This window comes from Haliotis cracherodii, unplaced genomic scaffold (genome assembly GCF_022045235.1).
Source record: "Haliotis cracherodii isolate W230 unplaced genomic scaffold, xgHalCrac1.p SCAF_17, whole genome shotgun sequence".
In the NCBI taxonomy this organism is placed as follows: domain Eukaryota; kingdom Metazoa; phylum Mollusca; class Gastropoda; order Lepetellida; family Haliotidae; genus Haliotis; species Haliotis cracherodii.
The window spans coordinates 19,618,552-19,637,667 of NW_027266272.1; the positions used below are offsets into that span (position 1 = coordinate 19,618,552).

The following is a 19,116-nucleotide window of genomic DNA, read 5'->3' on the forward strand; positions in this document are numbered from 1 at the left end:
TACACTGCTTGCTCCCAGGGTGAGTGAGTTACTTGGGTTAACACTGCTTGCTCCCAGGGTGAGTGAGTTACTTGTGTTTACACTGCTTGCTCCCTTGGTGGGTGAGTTACTTGGGTTTACACTGCTTGCTCCCTAGGTGGGTGAGTTACTTGGGTTTACACTGCTTGCTCCCAGGGTGGGTGAGTTACTTGGGTTTACACTGCTTGCTCCCTAGGTGGGTGAGTTACTTGGGTTTACACTGCTTGCTCCCAGGGTGAGTGAATTACTTGGGTTTACACTGCTTGCTCCGCGGGTGAGTGAGTTACTTGGGTTAACACTGCTTGCTCCCAGGGTGGGTGAGTTACTTGGGTTTACACTGCTTGCTCCCAGGGTGGGTTAGTTACTTGGGTTTACACTGCTTGCTCCCTAGGTGGGTGAGTTACTTGGGTTAACACTGCTTGCTCCCTAGGTGGGTGAGTTACTTGGGTTTACACTGCTTGCTCCCTAGGTGGGTGAGTTACTTGGGTTTACACTGCTTGCTCCCAGGGTGGGTGAGTTACTCGGGTTTACACTGCTTGCTCCCAGGGTGGGTGAGTTACTATCATCACTATTGCAGCTGTAACATAGCCATGAGCAGCTTGAAATGAAATGGAGGCTTGGCAAGAATAAAGAGGCTGATTGTCGAATGTCCCACAGATCAGTAACCAATTCATTCCCTAAAAACATTGGTGGCAAAGACAACTTTAGTTAGATAACAGTCTCTAGTGTAGAAACTGAACAACAGTAGTCATACTGTCATGATGTGACACATAGATTTTTTAACAGTTCAAGAAAACGTGATCATTGACTCCGGGCGAGAACAAAAGATAGAAGTCACTGTAAGAGAAGATAATTTATTTGGCAATAACATAGGCTTACAAACCACACATACACTACACCAATTTCTCATGATCATGATATTGTGGGAATCGTACAACTGACTCTGCTTTTAGCAGAGATTTCTAATGAATATGGAAAGGGTTTTGTTGCGTGTCCTCAACCAACAACATTAGGCAACGGGTAAATAGGCCTGGAACTGGCTGACACACAGCCTGTAGACCAAGGTATTGTCACACCCCACTGCAGCTACATGAGTGTCTGTTTCACAATCTCTTGGTAAGTCTCTCCATATCCAGGTGTGTCAACTTATCCTTTGGAACTTGACCAGATCGACTCCCTTCTGAAGGATTCCTGCAGTAAGGGCTGATCTGTTGCTGGGAACATGCAAGGTCAGCTTGTTCATGAGAACTAAACCATACTGACTCTACTGAAGAGCTCATACGATAATGGCATCTGTCTGTAGCTAGGTCAGCTTGGCCACTAGAACTAAACCACACTGACTCTCTCCTGAAGGGCTCATATGATAACGGCGTCTGTCTGTAGCTGACAATGGGTCAGGTCACGCTTGGCCACTAGAACTGAGTGAGTGAGTGAGTGAGTGAGTGAGTGAGTGAGTGAGTGAGTGAGTGAGTGAGTGAGTGAGTGAGTGCGTGCGTGCGTGAGTGAGTGAGTGAGTGAGTGAGTGAGTGAGTGAGTGGGCCACCTGTGCCCCCTCCTGAAGACAATGGGCCAGGTCAGCTTGGCCACTTGAACTAAACCACACTGACTCACTCCTGAAGAGATCATATGAGAACAACACTCATCTAACTGTAGCTGACAATGGGTTAGGTCAGCCTGCCCTCTGTCACTACACGATGTCGAGATCTTCCTGGACAGTCAGGCAATGTTAGCTTGTCTTCTGGAACTTGGCAATGAAGAACCCGATGGTGTCAGTATCCGGGCTCTGGGTGTCCAGTGTCAGGATGCTGGGGTCGAATCTCTGGACTTTACACCTATCCCCCTCCGACAAGCCTGTCCCTGGGAGTCCAATACCTCCGATGTGAGGGTCCTGGAACATAGCATGAGTAGGACCTAACTGCCTGTTAATACTCAACTTGAACTGACAATCTCAAATATATTTTTTTCTGACATAAAGTATAATTTGTTTCCATATTGAACAGTAGGACTTTCATCAGAGCATAAGTGCTAAATAACTACATAAATTTTTTTTTAATTAATGCTGACTCAGCAATATTCGAATCGCATTGTAAAGAACAAATAAATAAAATCTGGTCCAGATGAACCAGTGGTTATTATTAGCAATGTCTCACGCCGTAGGAGTAAGTTTGTTTATTGTTTAACCCCGCACTCAGTAGTATTCTATCTTTATGACAGCGGTCTGTACATAATTGATTCTGGACCAGACAATCCAGTGATTGATATCATGGGCATTGATCCACACAATTGGGATACGATGACATGCATCAACCAGGTCAGCAAGTCAGACAACTCAATCCCGTTAGTCGCCTCTTACGACAAGTAAAGTCGCCTTTAACAGCAAGCATGGGTTGCTGAAGTCCTATTCCACCCCGGATCTTCACGGGTGCCATTGGGGCATGAGGTGAGGTAAAAATGGGCTTTAACGTCGCGTCCAAGATTATTGCACTTATATAGCAACGTGCATGTACGTGTGTGTGTGTGTTTGTGTGGCTGCTTGTACTAGTCCAGACTGATGCCGATTTATAGTGCTAGCTCACTGAGATACCATGCTACAGTTTAACATGAACACCCCACTTAAACACAGTATACTGACTCCGAGCCGACCAGTCCTTGTTTTGGCCCCTTAATACCGAGTGCCAGACAGGGTAACAACAAGTACCATCTTTTAACGTCTTTTGGTATGACACGGTCAGGGATCGAACCCCGGACCTTCCCCTCGCTGGGCGGATGCTCTACCACTAAACCACGGAGGCGGTCTGACTTGGGATGTACTTGTACTTGGTACACTGTTCTCATGTCATTAAAGGGGTACTAAACTCAGGCCCCGGGCTCTCTGGGCGGACGCTCTACCACTAAACCACGGAGGCAGTCTGACTTGGGATGTACTTGTACTTGGTACACTGTTCTCATGTCATTAAAGGGGTACTAAACTCAGGCCCCGGGCTCTCCAAGCGGACGCTCTACCACTAAACCACGGATGCGGTCTGACTTGGGATGTACTTGTACTTGGTACACTGTTCTCATGTCATTAAAGGGGTACTAAACTCAGGCCCCGGGCTGTCTGGGCGGACGCTCTACCACTAAACCACGGAGGCGGTCGCGTTGGGGCATGATGACACTTAATCAACCAAATCACAGCGCCTGACCACCCCACCCCATCCACAGTTGCCTCATACAACAAGCATTGGTTGCAGGGCACCAATTCTAACCAGGAATCCCTCAGGTGAAATCACTACATACATATTTATATACTGCTTCTTTATCACCAAGGGGCACGGGTGGCCCAGTCACGATTGGCTGTGCAGAGTTGCATCCCTTGGGCACGCCAGAAACCTATGATTGTGGTTTCGAATCTCGGTTCTTCCCGATCATGTTTCCAGGTTTGTCAGCACCATACCCTTGCTTGTGGGTTTCACCGAGGTGGTAAAGGTCTGAGACCTGCATCATTTCGAGCTTTCCTTCCACATTAAGCTGTGATGAAACTGGGATACTGTTAAAAGCGGTGTTAAACTCAACTCACTCACTCCTTTATCATAAACTTGACAAGTAAAAGAACTACTTTTTTTTCTCAATATCCAAAGAAACAAAACATGTATACATATACATTTACTAAAGGATCATGTGCAATCACTACTAACACTAAAGATCCTACAAGTAGATGAATAAAACATTCATATATTTTTTTTCTTTTGCCAGATACATTTGGCTAAAATAAAACTGTTATTCGAATGGTGCAAACATAACATTTTCAGTATATAATATAGTGTTTGTTTGGTAACATCATGTCACAAACATCTAGCAAGATACCTAGAATTCCCAAAATGTGACATATTGGCATTTTAAAAATATTTACTTAATTAAAAGAATTGCAAATGAGTTGGCAGAATGAGGGGACTCACCTGTGTGAGGAGGGTGAGGCTGGGGAAGGTTTGTAGCGCCCACCCCACCTGACCCTCGTTCTCCTCCCTCGTCACCGTGCAGGTACTGAAGACCAGCACCCCACCAGGTTTCAGCAGCCCCACCGCCTGTCACACACGGGGCAAGTGTTTCAGTGAATTGTACAATGTTTGCTTGTAAACTTTGTGTTTAGACATTTCAAACCCCAATTGTTTTGTTTGTTTGTTGTTTAACGCCACACTCAGCAATATTCCAGCTATGTGACGGTGGTCTGTAAATAATCAAATCTGGACCAGACAATCCAGTGTTTGACATCATGAGCATCAATCCACGCATTTGGGATACAGTGACATGCATCAACCAGGTCAGCAAGCCAGACAACTCAGACAAACAAGTCAGTGAGTCTGACCCGATCCCGTTAGTTGCCTCTTATGACAAGCAAAGTCACCTTTTACGGCAAGCATGCGTTGCTGAAGACCTATTCTACACCGGATCTTCATGGGTCAAACTCCATTCGAGGCAGTTAGTGACTGATCAAGAAATATAGGGGTGGGTGGGAATGGGACTGGTCTTTAAACTGAACAATTGTGACAAATTTTGGCCCCCTCACCCTCTTTCTCTGTGTCAGTTTTTCCTCTCACACCCACTGTGGGGAATACTTCAGGTTTGACATTACTTCAATCTCATTAAAATCACATCTAAGTTCTCGCTGCTGGTTAACAAAGATCTGAGGACATCCCATTACGGTCATGTCAGAACGACCTTTCGCGAACTTTGACAGACCACTGAAATGACTAACAAGAAGTCGACATCAGCCAATTAGAAAGCAGCTTTCTTGCGCTTAACGACACTCATTTCAACCTGGCCCCTTCCATTTCAGACTACGCTTGAAAAATATGTTCACGCAATTCTCAATTAAAATTTTGAAAACTGAACAAACAAACATTCCGGAATGTCTAATATACCTTTGAGATTGTATGGCAGTGCTTCCCACATACTGTGCAATGCCTCCTCCGTTCAAATGTTTATCCCACGGAAGTGAGAGATAGACGATAATTTAGACTGAATCAGTCGCACGGGCCGTTACTGTTGTTCGGAATACCATGTGTTAACATTTTCGAGGTTGCATGATCAGAAACACATTCTGACTGTCACTTTCATGATCTGGTAAGCGACGCTTTGATTGGTTGGATGAAAGGTCGTTCTGACGTGACCCGTAATGGGATGTCCTCAGATCTTTGTTAAGCGATAGCAAGAACTAAGATCTGATTTTAATGAGATTGACATTACTGCCTGAAAACGTCCTCAGCCTTAGTCACACATTTTACAGTGAGTTACCTGCACATTTGACATTCATAATAAAACAAGTGTTGAAGTCAAATTCTCATTCATATGAACACATCTAACATTATGAATATATGATTTCTGAATGTTGTGCTTATTTAAAATATGCAGATTCTAGGGGACAAAAAGAGCCCTTATGTCACCTCCTTGGATTTTGTGACTTTTCAAATATTACTCATTTTATGTACGCTTCATATTCTAAGGGTGAAAACATTGGTCTAAGGGAGATCACTCTATCAAGACTTTTTCTTCACAGATTTGAAGAGAAACCTATTTACCCTTCAGATACCAGTTACATATTAAATACAGCTTTATTATATAATTTTCCTTCTCAAGCAAAAAGTAATTCAAATTAAACAAAATACAGTTTTTATTATATTCATTTTCCTTCTCAAGCAAAAAGTAATTCAAATTAAACAAAATACAGTTTTATTACATTCATTTCCCTTCTCAAGCAAAAAGTAATTCAAATTAAACAAAATACAGTTTTATTATATTCATTTCCCTTCTCAAGCAAAAAGTAATTCAAATTAAACAAAATACAGTTTTTATTATATTCATTTCCCTTCTCAAGCAAAAAGTAATTCAAATTAAACAAAATACAGTTTTTATTATATTCATTTCCCTTCTCAAGCAAAAAGTAATTCAAATTAAACAAAATACAGTTTTTATTATATTCATTTCCCTTCTCAAGCAAAAAGTAATTCAAATTAAACAAAATACAGTTTTATTATATTCATTTCCCTTCTCAAGCAAAAAGTAAATCAAATTAAACAAAATACAGTTTTTATTATATTCATTTCCCTTCTCAAGCAAAAAGTAATTCAAATTAAACAAAATACAGTTTTTATCATATTCATTTCCCTTCTGAAGCAAAAAGTAATTCAAATTAAACTCACCTTGGAAAAAAGTTTCCTTTGATATACTGAGTAGGACTGGAGTTCACTGAGCTTCATTGCATTCCGACTGGCCGGCCGCTGACCCAGGGCACTGCACGGGGCGTCCAGTAGGATGCGGTCAAAACTACAGGAAGGGTAGGGTGGGCCACCAGTGGTTGCTGGAACAGAGGTACGGAATACAAAGACTCAGTTAAGACCTAACGCCATCTTACTTCCGTGACAGTGCTGGAACTCCATCTTAAAGTCCCAGACTCGTCCCATCACCTGGTTCCACCTTGAATGTTACTACACAGAAGACAGATGACTGGGCTACTGTCTATATAAACAACAAGACTGGTGTCTTGTTGGCTGCAATTGGACAACACTAAACATAGCATTCATTGGTCCTTGGTATCAAATTATTTAAGGCGCTGCAATCTGCTTAGCAGAGTTGCATCCCTTGGGCATGCCAGAAAGCTATGATTGTGGGTTCGAATCCCGGTTCACCCTGATAATGTTTCTAGGTTTGTCAGCACCATACCCTTGCTGGTGGGTTTCATCGAAGTGGAAAACGTCTAAGACCTGCATCACTTCAGGCTTTCCTCCCACATTAAGCTGACACGCCGTGATATAACAGGAGTACTGTTAAAAGCGGCTTTAAACATACTCAAATTATTTGAAATTTTGTAAATGTGAAGTAAAATTGCTCTTGCCACATCAACATCAGTAGAACAGTGTTTGAAATGAACCTAAGATTGCTTGTCCAAGACACTAAAATCACAATCACTGCAAATGATAAATACTTCACCCAATGAATCCTTCTGATCTTTAAATGCTTTCAATACCTTCCAATCAAAGGATGTTTGTTTGTTGTTTAACGCTGCACTCAGCAATATTCCAGCTATATGAAGGTGGTGTGTAAATAATTGAGTCTAGCCCAGATAATCCAGTGATTGACATATGAATTGGGATACGATGACATGCATCAACCAAGTCAGTGAGTCTGACCATCCGATCCCTTTTATGATAAGCATAGTCACCTTTTACGGCAAGCATGGGTTGCTGAAACCTATTCTACCCTCAATCTTCACGGCTCTCAATCAAAGAAATTAAGAAAATTTTTTTTTAAAAGACGGTAGGGAGTAACTCGGGTACTCAAATCGGGTGGGCCTTGAGTAGGACCTCAGTTTGGTTAGGGTAGGGTAGGGTACCCAGGTAATAAATTTGGACTTGTCCCTGCCCTAAAAGATAGATCATTTTATTTGGAAGTTAAATTACACAGCATTTGAAACTCTAAATAATGATACTTGCATTACAAAATACCAAACAAATTAAACAATTCCTAAACTGATGCACAATGTTTTCTTACAACATGTGCAACATGCACTTGTTACTATAGATACAGTAAGGATTTGTACCACGAGTTTTGGGCAATGCCTGTTGGCTACCTACCTGCCTGGTCATCCAGTGCCCTGCGAGAGTCCCCACTGTACGTTTCTATGATCGTAATTCCCCAGTTCGCTGCATTATTCTCAACTCGAGCAATTTTCTGAGGGGTTTTGTCCAGTGCCACAACTCTCCCCTGAAAATAGACATTTTATCCTTTATTTACATCAGAAGAGATGAGGAGCGAAGTATATTTTTTCCTCAAGTGTACCAGAGTGCCTCAAAATTATTCTTGGAATTCATGTGTGCCAACATTTTGGATCAAGATAATATGAGTTAATTTGAGTCGGCTGTTTTTGTCATCGGTTCATCTCAAGCCTGCTTTACTGAATTTTAAGAGGCGGCCTTTTATGATAACATTTACCATTGTAGACATCGCCAGTCGTTCACAACATTGTATCAGTGGGCCCCTCAATACTAAATCTCAATAACATCCGACCATTCACTCTGATCTGACTCCTCTATGCATCAAGATCTGAACACACCATCACCAGGAGAACCCTGACAAGACTTTGACCACACAATAAAAATGAAAGATGTGTAGGTTCTTGAGCCAGTCAGATGTCAGCTTTCTTCTTCATTTCTTTACACGCAACTTGGATTTAAATCTTTGCAAGGACACCCGTCACGGAACACATACATACATTCAATTGAACGCCCTTTTGGGTGTAGATGCCATTGCGCCAAAATACAACAGGAGGTATAAAATAACCACAGCAGGGTATTACCTTTCCTGCAATCAAAATCCCCAGATTATATTGGTATTGGAGATACATAAGTCAGATATAATTGTCTGAACATTTTGGTTACTCGTACCGAGAATTCAAAAGCCTTCATGGTCATAATCTAATAAGGTGTCCTCAGAATTTCAACAACAGAGGTATTTATCAAAGTAATATATCAGGTTTGCATTGCAAAAAACCAGTAGCTTTGCTGCAAGCAATATACATTGATTCACATAAGAACAGGGCGCTAACTCCAATCACTGGATGGGGTTGCTTTGTCCTCAAACCAAAATGGCGGCTGATGGAAATTTGAGACTGACAGTGAAACAAGAAATTCTTGACCGGATCAGCTGGTTGGATGGCTGGTTGGTTGGTTTGTTGTTTAATGCCGCACTCAGCAATACTCCAGCTATATGATGGCGGTCTGTAAATAATCGAGTCTGGACCAGACAATCCAGTGATTAATATCATGAGCATCGATCAACGCAATTGGGATCGATGACATGCATCAACCAAGTCAGGGAGCCTGACCACCCGATCCCGTTAGTCGCATTTTACGACAAGCATAGTCACCTTTTACGGCAAGTATGGGTTGCTGAAGACGGGTCTATTCTACCCCGGATCTTCACGGGTCTGGCTGGGGAATGGGCAAAGGCAGATAACATCCCAGCTTCCCCAGTCTGTGCATCTTCCTGAGGCAAGGGTGTTAACTGACTGTAACAGTCCAGTTTCCACCCTTGCTGAACTAGGCTGGAATTCCAGAGTTACAGTTTGGCTGGAGTAACGAGTCTATGCATAGTCCCATCAAACTTTGAACTGGAAATCTGGTTCTTAAACAACATGGATTTCAACGTGCAGATTTTGGTCGACTGTAAAGATGTGCAAAGAATGTGCACCATCAACTAGGCGTCGACAGATATTTTAGACATCATTTCATGTTTTAAATCAAGGTGCTCATGTTATTTCATTCACTTCATGAGGTAGGACCCGTTTTATTACAATATAGGTCTTGACTATTGATCAAATTGACATGAATGGGCATCGTCATGTTGTTTGAAGCAAATGCAAGTGATATGAGAGGTGGAATCTGATTGGTCAATAGGAGGGACATAAAAGGGACTTAACTTGTAATAGCCACTGGTGGCGCAATGAATGAGCCATTTTGGTAGAGTATGCTTCAAGCTGTTGCAGCCCCCAAGATGAGCGTTTAATTTGCTTACTCTAAGTGATTTGTGGCTGACAACGCGCCCCTGATTTTAATGAGATTGCTCGATATCCACATCATCTCCCTTTGTGAGACTGTTAATACCAGGTATTCACTGCACAGAGGTCGATATTCTGCCCCAAGTCTGCAGTAAATCATTCACTTTTCATTTTTTGTGGGTTTTTTTTTTGGGGGGGGGTGGTTGTGTAACCGAATAAACAATCATGTACAAACTCGGAAAGGTTCTCCCTACATAAATATATAAATGTATTCCTTGATGAGTAAAAGACTGGCATACAGTATTTGACTACCGTTGGACTTGGAATATTTAAGAAATCTTTTTATTTAAAAAAAAGAAGGAAATAACAAAAGCGTGCTGCGAACTTTATGATGATGTGGCGTTGCCTGAGAACTGTTATTTTATTTTAGGCTAATTAATAGAATTGTCAAGTGTGGTTGTTAAATAAATCTAAATGTATATGTATGGCATTGCTCCATGACTAAAGATGTAACAGATGTGATGGGAGACACCCACCTTGTTGTGCATGAGTGTGGCGATATGGACCGTCTTCCCACCTGTTGACAGGAAACAGAAATACATTGATTCATCTGCCTTACGTCTTGTCACACATCATGTATACCACATCATCATTTTGAAGATGGTTGATTTACAATGAAGATGGTTGATTTACAATTATAATGTGTGAAGCCCATTTCTGGTGTCCCCCGCCAAGATATTACTGGAATATTGCTAAAAGCAGCGTAAAACCAAACTCACTCACTCACATTTATAATACTATTTTGAAGTCCTGATTCCCTTGCTTAAAACGTGCTTGCATATCACACATGTTAATCCTGGGCCACTGCCATTAGATATATAGGTTGTGCTAGGGCTGGGACGGGTAACTCGGGTACTCAGGTCGGGTGGGTTCTCAGTAGGACCCGGGTACCCACAGGACTACCCGGACCCGAGGTCATAGTCTGAGATATATTGTTTAATGACAAAAACTCACTAAAGCTCAATGGTTACACTACAAGTCGCTAATGTTCGCAATTCATTCTGACGATGCACACATTCCTTTGACTTGTATATGTTTGAGTAAAGATAAAGCTTCAGTCAACTTCAGTGAATGCATGATCGTTTGATACATGTATTTAATAGTTTTTGTCAGGTCTGTGGTAAAACAATTACCAATCAGAGATCTTGTTCCCAACTTTTGAGACCTTCAGATGGTACCCGGGTAGGGTCGGGTAATAGGGGGTTGGGTACCCGGGTAGTACATTTGGACTTGTGCCAGCCCTAATCTGTGCGTTTAAGGAGGTATACACTGGTGAGCCTACTGTGTAATTCTGTGTATGTCAACAACAATAATTTCACAAACTGCTTTTTATGACCATTAAGACAAATAACTGTAGACAATAATCTGAAATCAGTGACATCGTTCAGGGCAATGATGCAAAACATGCCTTGTGTATTATCTGCCAATCAGGAAGCAGTAGTCTGTTGGCCATCGACCAGTGACTTAGTCGACTTCTGGCTTTAAATATTTCTGCGCAAAAAATATCTTAATCCTACCTGGTGCTGCACACATGTCAAGAATTGTCTCCCCTGGCTGGGGGTCAAGGACATGGCCACACACAATGGAGGGCAGATTCTGTGGGAACACCAGGGCAGGTAAAACTCGGTCCAGAGATGGCGCCTGGAACACTGGCTGTGTCATCCTTATGCCAACACCACTGAAAACATCAACAATAACATGAGAAAAAAACACACACCAGTATTAACCTAATGTGAGTGTGTGAAGTTTAAAATGCTGCTGGCTGCATTATTCTAGCTGTGTGACGGAAGTAGACCAGGCAAACCTGTGACTGAAAGCAAGAGCAGGGATCCCTGTTATCGAGACATGCAATCACGAAGTCTTCAATAAGAGACAATAAAATCAGGTACCATGTAAGGATTACTCAGACGTCTGCTCCAGCCAAGATGAAGTGATCCTGAAATGCTTAGTTCTCAAAGTACATGCCACCAATATGATGTCAAATGTTCTACTGACAGGAAATCCAAGCACTGTGACAAGGTAAATATGACATGATAGCTAAGTGTCAAAATCAAATCTTGTTTACTTTATTGAATTTGAGAACATACTCAAAAATCAGTGTTTTCTTTGGGTCCATGTATAAAATATATAGAAATGTATTTCTACTTTGCTTTCAATGATCTATCACCTATCAGTGTTTGAAACAGCCTACTGGTCAGGTTTGAGAAATCATACTCTCATATAGACACCTGTAAGGGACCGGTCATTTATTACAGGGGTGGGTAGGAGGTTTTGATGCACATACATACTGAAAATAAGCAGTTTATATTTTATTATAAAATATCTATTTTAACATGACCCTCCCCAAATATATGAATTATTTAAATGACCCTCTCCTAAAGTCTCCACTGTCATATTCTAGGGTGTTGATCTCCGGACTCTCCCTTCTGACACAGGCAATCTCCCCCCCCACCCCCCCAACCCCCAACCCCCTCCTCCCTCCCATCTGCCGCCCCAACTAATAAATGGTCGGTCCCTCAGGGCCAGCCAATCAGGATGCAGGATTCTAAAATGCCTTATCTTACTGAAAATGAAATTCTAGTGCACACTGATCCATTGACCAGGGTAATTATACAATACAGCATTTTGGGTGTGGATTTAATGCATTATAAAAGTACAGATTATTATTATTATCATTATTATTATTATTATTATTATTACCTAAGTTTTTCCGAGCTGCAGAAGATGTCCTCCCTCCCTACATGTGCGACTCCATTACCCACAAACATCTTGTGACCTGTGAACTTCTGAGTGAGACCTTTACGACACTCAGCGTTCAGGTCAGCGTATACCGACACGTGGTCTCCGGCATGCACACCTGGAGATAATTCAAACAGGATTAAGATGGCTTTGAACCATATTTCAGCGACATGGAGGCATTTTGGAGGAAAATAAAAAGTGACACAGTTTGTAGACTTGACAACTTTCATGAAACCCGTGAATACAGGTATGGAGTAATGAAACCCGTTTTTAGCAATATCCCAGCAATATCACGGCGGGGGACATCAGACATTCGTTACGCACATTGTACCCAGTGGGGTGATGAAACCTGTTTTTAGCAATATCCCAGCAATATCACAGCGGGGGACACCAGACATTCGCTACGCACATTGTACCCGATGGGATGATGAAACCCGTTTTTAGCAATATCACAGCGGGGGGACACCAGAAATGGGCTTCACACATTGTACCCATGTCGGGAATCAAACCCGGATCTTCAGCCTGGGAAGCGAACGCTCTAACCACTAGGCTACCCCACCGCCCCTGTCTATAATTCAGCGTTATGAGTCGTCCATGATGGCGCTGACCTACTTGTTGGGGCTGCCATGATGCCCTGGACGAAGACATCCGCTCCACGCAACACCGCCATGCCACACGCCAGGTCCACAACCACTTCCTTGTCACACTGAAGCATCAATCACATGTGAGTCAATAACTCTTGTTTTCCTTGTTTGTTTTGTCTGTTGTTGAACACTGTACTCAGCAAATATTCCAGCTGTAGGAGTGAGTAAGTTGGGTTTTACGCCGCTTTTAACAGTATTCCAGTTATATCGCGGCGTGTCAGCTTAATGTAGGAGGAAAGCCCGAAGTGATGCAGGTATAAGACGTTTACCACTTCGGTGAAACCCAAGAGCTCGGGTATGGTGCTGACAAACCTAGAAACATAATCGGGGCGAACCGAGATTCGAACCCACAATCATAGGTTTCTGGCGTGCCCAAGGGACGCAACTCTGCACGGCGAATCGCGGCACCTTAGACGACTGGGCCACCCGTGCCCCCTCCAGCTGTAGGACAGTGGCCAGTAAATAATCCAAGTTGGACCAGACTTTCCAGTGATTGACATCATGAGCAAAGAACCACACTGTTGGGGCACAATGACATGGAATCAGCCAAGTCACCGAGTCAGACAATCTGATCCACGTAGTCCACTCCAGCGACCAGCACCTTGGGGTCAGTAAGAGATCTTGCACAAAGCGATCTTAGCACTACAACTATAGTAAGCCTACGTTAAAGAATGGGAGTTACGATCATCTTAGCGCTAAGATCGCTTTGTGCAAGTGGGCCCAGGAATCCTTTTTTCAATCGTTGGATTATAAAAAGTATGCCCTGAAATCAATAGGTGGAAGGAAAAACATATATCTAAAACATTATATTCCAACAGGCCCAAATTAACCTGCTATTGAATGGAAACACCATCTGACAGGGCGAGGTGATGTGATGCGATGCGGTGAGGTTGGGGTTTTTATGTGGCGTTCAAGATTATTTCACTGATGTACTTATATTTTTTATTACCAGATATTATGATAATAGGATTCAATTGCGTACTTCAGTTCGGATTTGTTGACTGGTATTTCTGGGGTAAGTGATCACGGTGATCTGCTGATAATGTTTTCTGAGATGGGGGAAAACATCATGTCATTGGAAAAACTTGAGTTTATTAAAAGTTTTGGGAGCCATGCTTTACCATGCGCTATAACCAAGTTAGAGCTATATTGAAGAGCGCAATAACGAGGGAACTCTGTAGTGTTGTGCTTGAGTGCGTGTGGCTGCTGTTATTAGTCCGGACTGATGCCAGTACTAGTCCACTGACATACCATATCACAGTTTAACATGGACATCCTACTCAGAGTCCGACACATGATACTGACTCCGAGCAGTTCCTGCTTTATTAAATGCTGAGCTCCAGGCAGGGTAACATGTACCATCCTATGGTATAAAATGGCCCGGAGACTGAACCATCGATCTTCCGTTTGGCCAGACTGTGTGCATCCGTACAGCATGTGACTGTGCACAGTATTTCAGTCATATCATAGTGACATGGGACGAGGAGGAGGGCCTGAAGTGAGTGAGTGAGTGAGTGAGTGAGTGAGTGAGTTAGTGAGTGAGTGCATATACTTGAGTGAGTAGTGAGTGAGTATGGTTTTACGCTGCTTTAAGCAATATTCCAGCAATATCACAGTGGGGGACACCCGGGTCTTCGGCGTGACGAGCGAACACTTTAACCACTAGGCTACCCGACCGCCCCCAGAGCCTGAAGTGATGCTGGTCTTTGACCTTTTCCACTTCTGTGAAACTTTCCAACTTCTTTGTTTGTTTGTTGTTTCACTCCGCACTCCAGCTCCAGCTATATGACGGCGGTCTATAAATAATCGAGTCTGGACCAGACAATCCAGTGATTGACATCATGAGCATTGATCAACGCAATTGGGATCGATGACATGTATCAACCAAGTCAGCGAGCCTGACCACCTGATCCTGTAGTTGCCTCTTACAACAAGCATAGTAGCCTTTTACTGCAAGCATGGGTTGCTGAAGACCTTTTCTACCCCGGATCTTCATGGGTCTTTCAACTTTTGAATCACCAGGTTTATAATGTGAATCACATCCGCTGTAAGCATGTTTATATGGTAGTCATCTTCCTCATGTTCATCCAGCTTCTCTGTTCAAAAGTACTTTTATCAATATTACGAGGTGAGTGAGTGAGTTTGATTTTACGCCGCTTTTAGCAATATTCTAGCAATATCACGGCGGGGGACACCAGAAATGGGCTTCACACATTGTACCCTTGTCGGGAATCAAACCTGGGTCTTCGGCGTGATGAGCGAACACTTTAACAACTAGGCTACCCAACTGCCCCAAAATGTTACAAGGTATTTTGGTTAAAAAACAAGTATACCCATCAGGTAAGTGGAGCTTTTTGAAATGTTAGTTCACATTAGAATATGATGTCATCAAAAGGAGAACCATACATGCCAAAGTTCAGCTGTAAAAGTCTTTCAATATCAACAGTTTAACAGTTGGAATGTGTTTTCTTATCATGCAAGCTCGAAAAAGGTAAACGCAGAGTATTCAAAATGACAGTTGCGGGCTGTACAACTGATTCCATCAAAATAATTGTCTTTTCTCGCTTCAAAGGTATAAACATTTGGGATGTACTGCCATCAATCCCAGCCATCTATGAGACACTCAATCCTGTTCTTTTGTTCAGTTTTCACATTTGTAGTCTGAAATGGAAGTCCCCAGTTTGAAACTAGTGCTGTGTTGCTCGATTGGTCAATGTTGACTTCTTGTTCATCATTTCATTGGTCGGTCAAAGTTTGTGAAATGTAATTCTGACGAGACCTGTAATAGGATGTCCTCAGATCTTTGTTTTGGCAGTAGCGAGAACTAAGACCTGATTTTAATGAGATTGGGGGAATTTCAAATCTCACCAGCTTGATATCCAACTTGGGTCCTCTGTTTGTGATGACCACGCAGTCCCGGAGTGCAGGATGAGCGGCCATGTCAAAGGGCTCCATGTCCCTCGTGACACATTGCTGGAACCGATAAATTAAATAAGACATGATTTGGTTGGTGGGTTGGTTTGTTGTTTTACGCAGCACTCAGCAATATTCCAGCTATATGACGGCGGTCTGTAAATAATCCAGTCTGGACCAGACAATCCAGTGATTAATATCATGAGCATCGATCCACGCAATTAGGATTGATGACATGCATCAACCAAGTCAGCGAGCCTGACCACCCGATCCCGTTGGTACGAAAACTAACCCCTGGCTATACAATTACATATCACCAGTGTTCATTCTTGACTTTTTACCTCCAGAAATACTTTGTTTTGTTTGATGATACTGAACTCAGTGCTGGATTCTATTCTGCTGGAGATAACAGCATTAGACACTTTCAGGATTTTATCTACTTTTGATAGTACATTCATCTACATCTCTCCCAAATTTGAAAACTATCTACAGGACATAAGGAAGAGAATTTATGGATGTCAACTCCTTTATTATGAGGAAAACAACGTTTCAGAGAATATGCTTACTCCTTCACCTGATGAAAGAGTAAGCATGTACTCCAAGTTGACATCCATAAATTCTCTTCCTTATGTGTATCACTTCTAAATGCCTTTCTAAGACTATCTTCAGGGCATTTAGGATCACAAGCAGCCAAGACAATGAACCAATCTGAAACCGTGCCTCTGCTAGAGTTGCTCGGAGGATCTCCATGATGCTCTCTGTGGTGTGACTGCTTGTGTTCATCCTCAGTGTTGTGTACGCTGGGGGGAGACCCAGCCACTTCAGCAGGTTGGAGAGTCGCTTGTCTGTGCTTCCTTCAGGGCCATTCTCATCCTACAACAGTGAGTAAGTGGGTGGGTGAGCGGGTGGGTCAGTAGGTGGGAGAGTGAGTGAGTGGGTGGGTGAGTGAGGAGGTGGATAAGTGAGTGAGTGTTTTGTTTGTTTGTTGTTTAACGTCGCACTCAGCAATATTCCAGCTATATGACGGCGGTCTGTAAATAATCGAGTCTGGGCCAGACAATCCAGTGATTAATATCATGAGCATTGATCAACGCACTTGGGATCAATGACATGCATCAACCAAGTCAGCATGCCTGACCACCTGATCCCTTTAGTCGCCTCTTACGACAAGCATAGTCATGAGTGAGTGAGTGAGTGAGTGATGGAGGGAGGAGGGACTCGTGTCACATGGGGTTTAACGTCATGTTCAAGATTATTCCACATGAATAACGATGTGTACAAGTCTGGCCTTGTCTTATCCCCTGAGTGAATTTATATTGTTTCACATACCCAGTCAGCAATATTTCAGCGGTTAAAAACACCGGGAAGAGTGAGTGAGTGAGTGAGTATGGTTTTATGCCGCCTTTAGCAATATTCCAGCAATATCACGGCGGGGGACACCAGAAATGGGCTTCACACATTGTACCCATGTCGGTAATCGAACCTGGGTCTTCGGTGTGACGAGCAAACGCTTTAACCACTAGGCTTCCCGACCGCCCCAACACAGGGAAGAAATACATGAGCTAAAACTTCGCCATCCATGTTCGATCCATTCAATCAGCCGTGTCATAGAGCCATCTCTCATCAAATTTGCTCATCGCATATGACTAGCAATGTGACACTGAGGGCGGCTAAACCATGTAATAACCAGACAGAAAACAACATTCAACAGTTTAGAATATTTAAGTGTAAATATATATTTTCAAGGTGAACATGAAAATATTATCTTCCCCAATTGATGTAATTTGTAACCTCACCAAAGTCTTCCTCCCCAATTGATGTGACTGAAAAATGGTAATTTATACGCTTTTGTCAAACATTTCCTTAAATTATTTGAACAATTTTGATAACATTTTCCTTCTCTCAAGCATTACTCCTCAAAGCAAAGATCCACCCTAAGAAGATCTTATCTACCCTGTTTTAACATCATTTTTTGGACAGTCGTAAGGCTGACTTTGCTTTGTACAGATGTTGAACCGACGCTGGCTAGCACACAAAATCGTGAAAATGGTTGATCGAAAATAGAACGAAGAAAGATGAAAAGCATGAAATGTCATTGCAATTGATATACTACGACCATGGGAACTTCAAACGTTGCTTTGACCATATTTTCAACGTCTGCGTTGAGTCTGAGTGGCAGCAGTTCCATCACAAGCTCATACGATTAAAAGAGCTATTTGTAAATAAACACACGTAACATCCAACGTGGTTCCGGCTCCAACAAACGCAAGCTCCCACACAGCGCCTCACGGCCCTGCTGCAAGCTCCTTCACAGCGCGTGACAGTACTGACACCTTCGTTACACTCTCGGTAACATCGCTGCCACCAGTGTGGGCGCGGCCATTACAAGAATCTTGAAATTTGCCCTCTAACCCAAAATGTAGTAACGTTGATACTTTTGTTTTAAATGTCTTTGGGAATGCCATCATATTTCATTTTGAAAAAGGTTTACGACTGACCATGTTTTCCAGATGAATTTACTTTGTTGTTTTAATAATCAGATTGGTTCGAGATTACAGACTAACGGAAAATCAACCAACTTCTCCCTTACGTTCTTACCACATCAATAATACGATAGTTTTAATGAAACAGAAATTCAAATTGACAAACGAAGAAAGTAATTTAGCACCGATAAGTGTATTCGGCGTCACGACAGTCGTCCCTTGTTGGTAAACATAACGGTCATTCGGTTGCGAGTTCAACTCCAAGCATGGTTGTGGCCACCTATTCACAGTGTGGAGTTTTGAATGGTGGCAGAGCTCCACGAACGGGCTATCGCTGTGAGGAGCTTGGTGTGTTCCCAGAACACTGCGAGGAGCCTGGTTTGCTTCCTTAAAACCAGATTTGTCGGGTGTATGCGCCACAACCATTACGCATTCATAAGTGAATATGAGCTAGTGTCGTTTAGAGATCGCATAGTTACATAATCAGAATGAAAGAATGGAGAAACTTGTATGCCCAATGGAAAGCCAGAACGTACAATTCATCAACGCCATAAAACTTCTTTCCATCTTTGTAACTTCTCGTCGTTGAAAAAGATGGTTAGACTTACATCTAGTTTCTGAAATGAACTGTGTTACAGACATAAAAGCCAGACAAGTTATAAATATAAAATATAATACAAAGGAGCCCAGAGACTTTCTTCATTTTCAGATACTGCAGTAATCTAGA

The 19,116-nt window shown here is 42.5% G+C and overlaps 1 protein-coding gene across 1 annotated transcript; it reads right to left on the minus strand.

Annotated features, from left to right (window-relative positions):
• Positions 1-1,528: 1,528 nt before the first annotated feature.
• LOC139464493 (tRNA (cytosine(72)-C(5))-methyltransferase NSUN6-like) lies at positions 1,529-18,148 on the minus strand. Its single transcript, XM_071246019.1, has 11 exons — positions 18,023-18,148; positions 16,627-16,779; positions 15,862-15,966; positions 12,962-13,055; positions 12,311-12,467; positions 11,128-11,288; positions 10,087-10,127; positions 7,629-7,758; positions 6,198-6,355; positions 3,957-4,082; positions 1,529-1,906 (listed from the first exon to the last, which is right to left on the minus strand). The coding sequence occupies exons 1-11, from the start codon at positions 18,092-18,094 to the stop codon at positions 1,745-1,747; spliced, it is 1,359 nt and encodes a 452-aa protein (XP_071102120.1). The 5' UTR covers positions 18,095-18,148; the 3' UTR covers positions 1,529-1,744.
• Positions 18,149-19,116: the final 968 nt, after the last annotated feature.

Bases quoted from the DNA above. Each gene is read 5' to 3' on its own strand.
- LOC139464493 (XM_071246019.1), bottom strand. From the start codon at position 18,094: ATGGAACTGCTGCCACTCAGACTCAACGCAGACGTTGAAAATATGGTC. The intron at 15,967-16,626 runs GCACGGTTTCAG...TATCGGTTCCAG, and splicing joins TCCGAGCAACTCTAGCAGAG to CAATGTGTCACGAGGGACAT. The intron at 13,056-15,861 runs GTGAGATTTGAA...TTGATGCTTCAG, and splicing joins CCAAGTTGGATATCAAGCTG to TGTGACAAGGAAGTGGTTGT.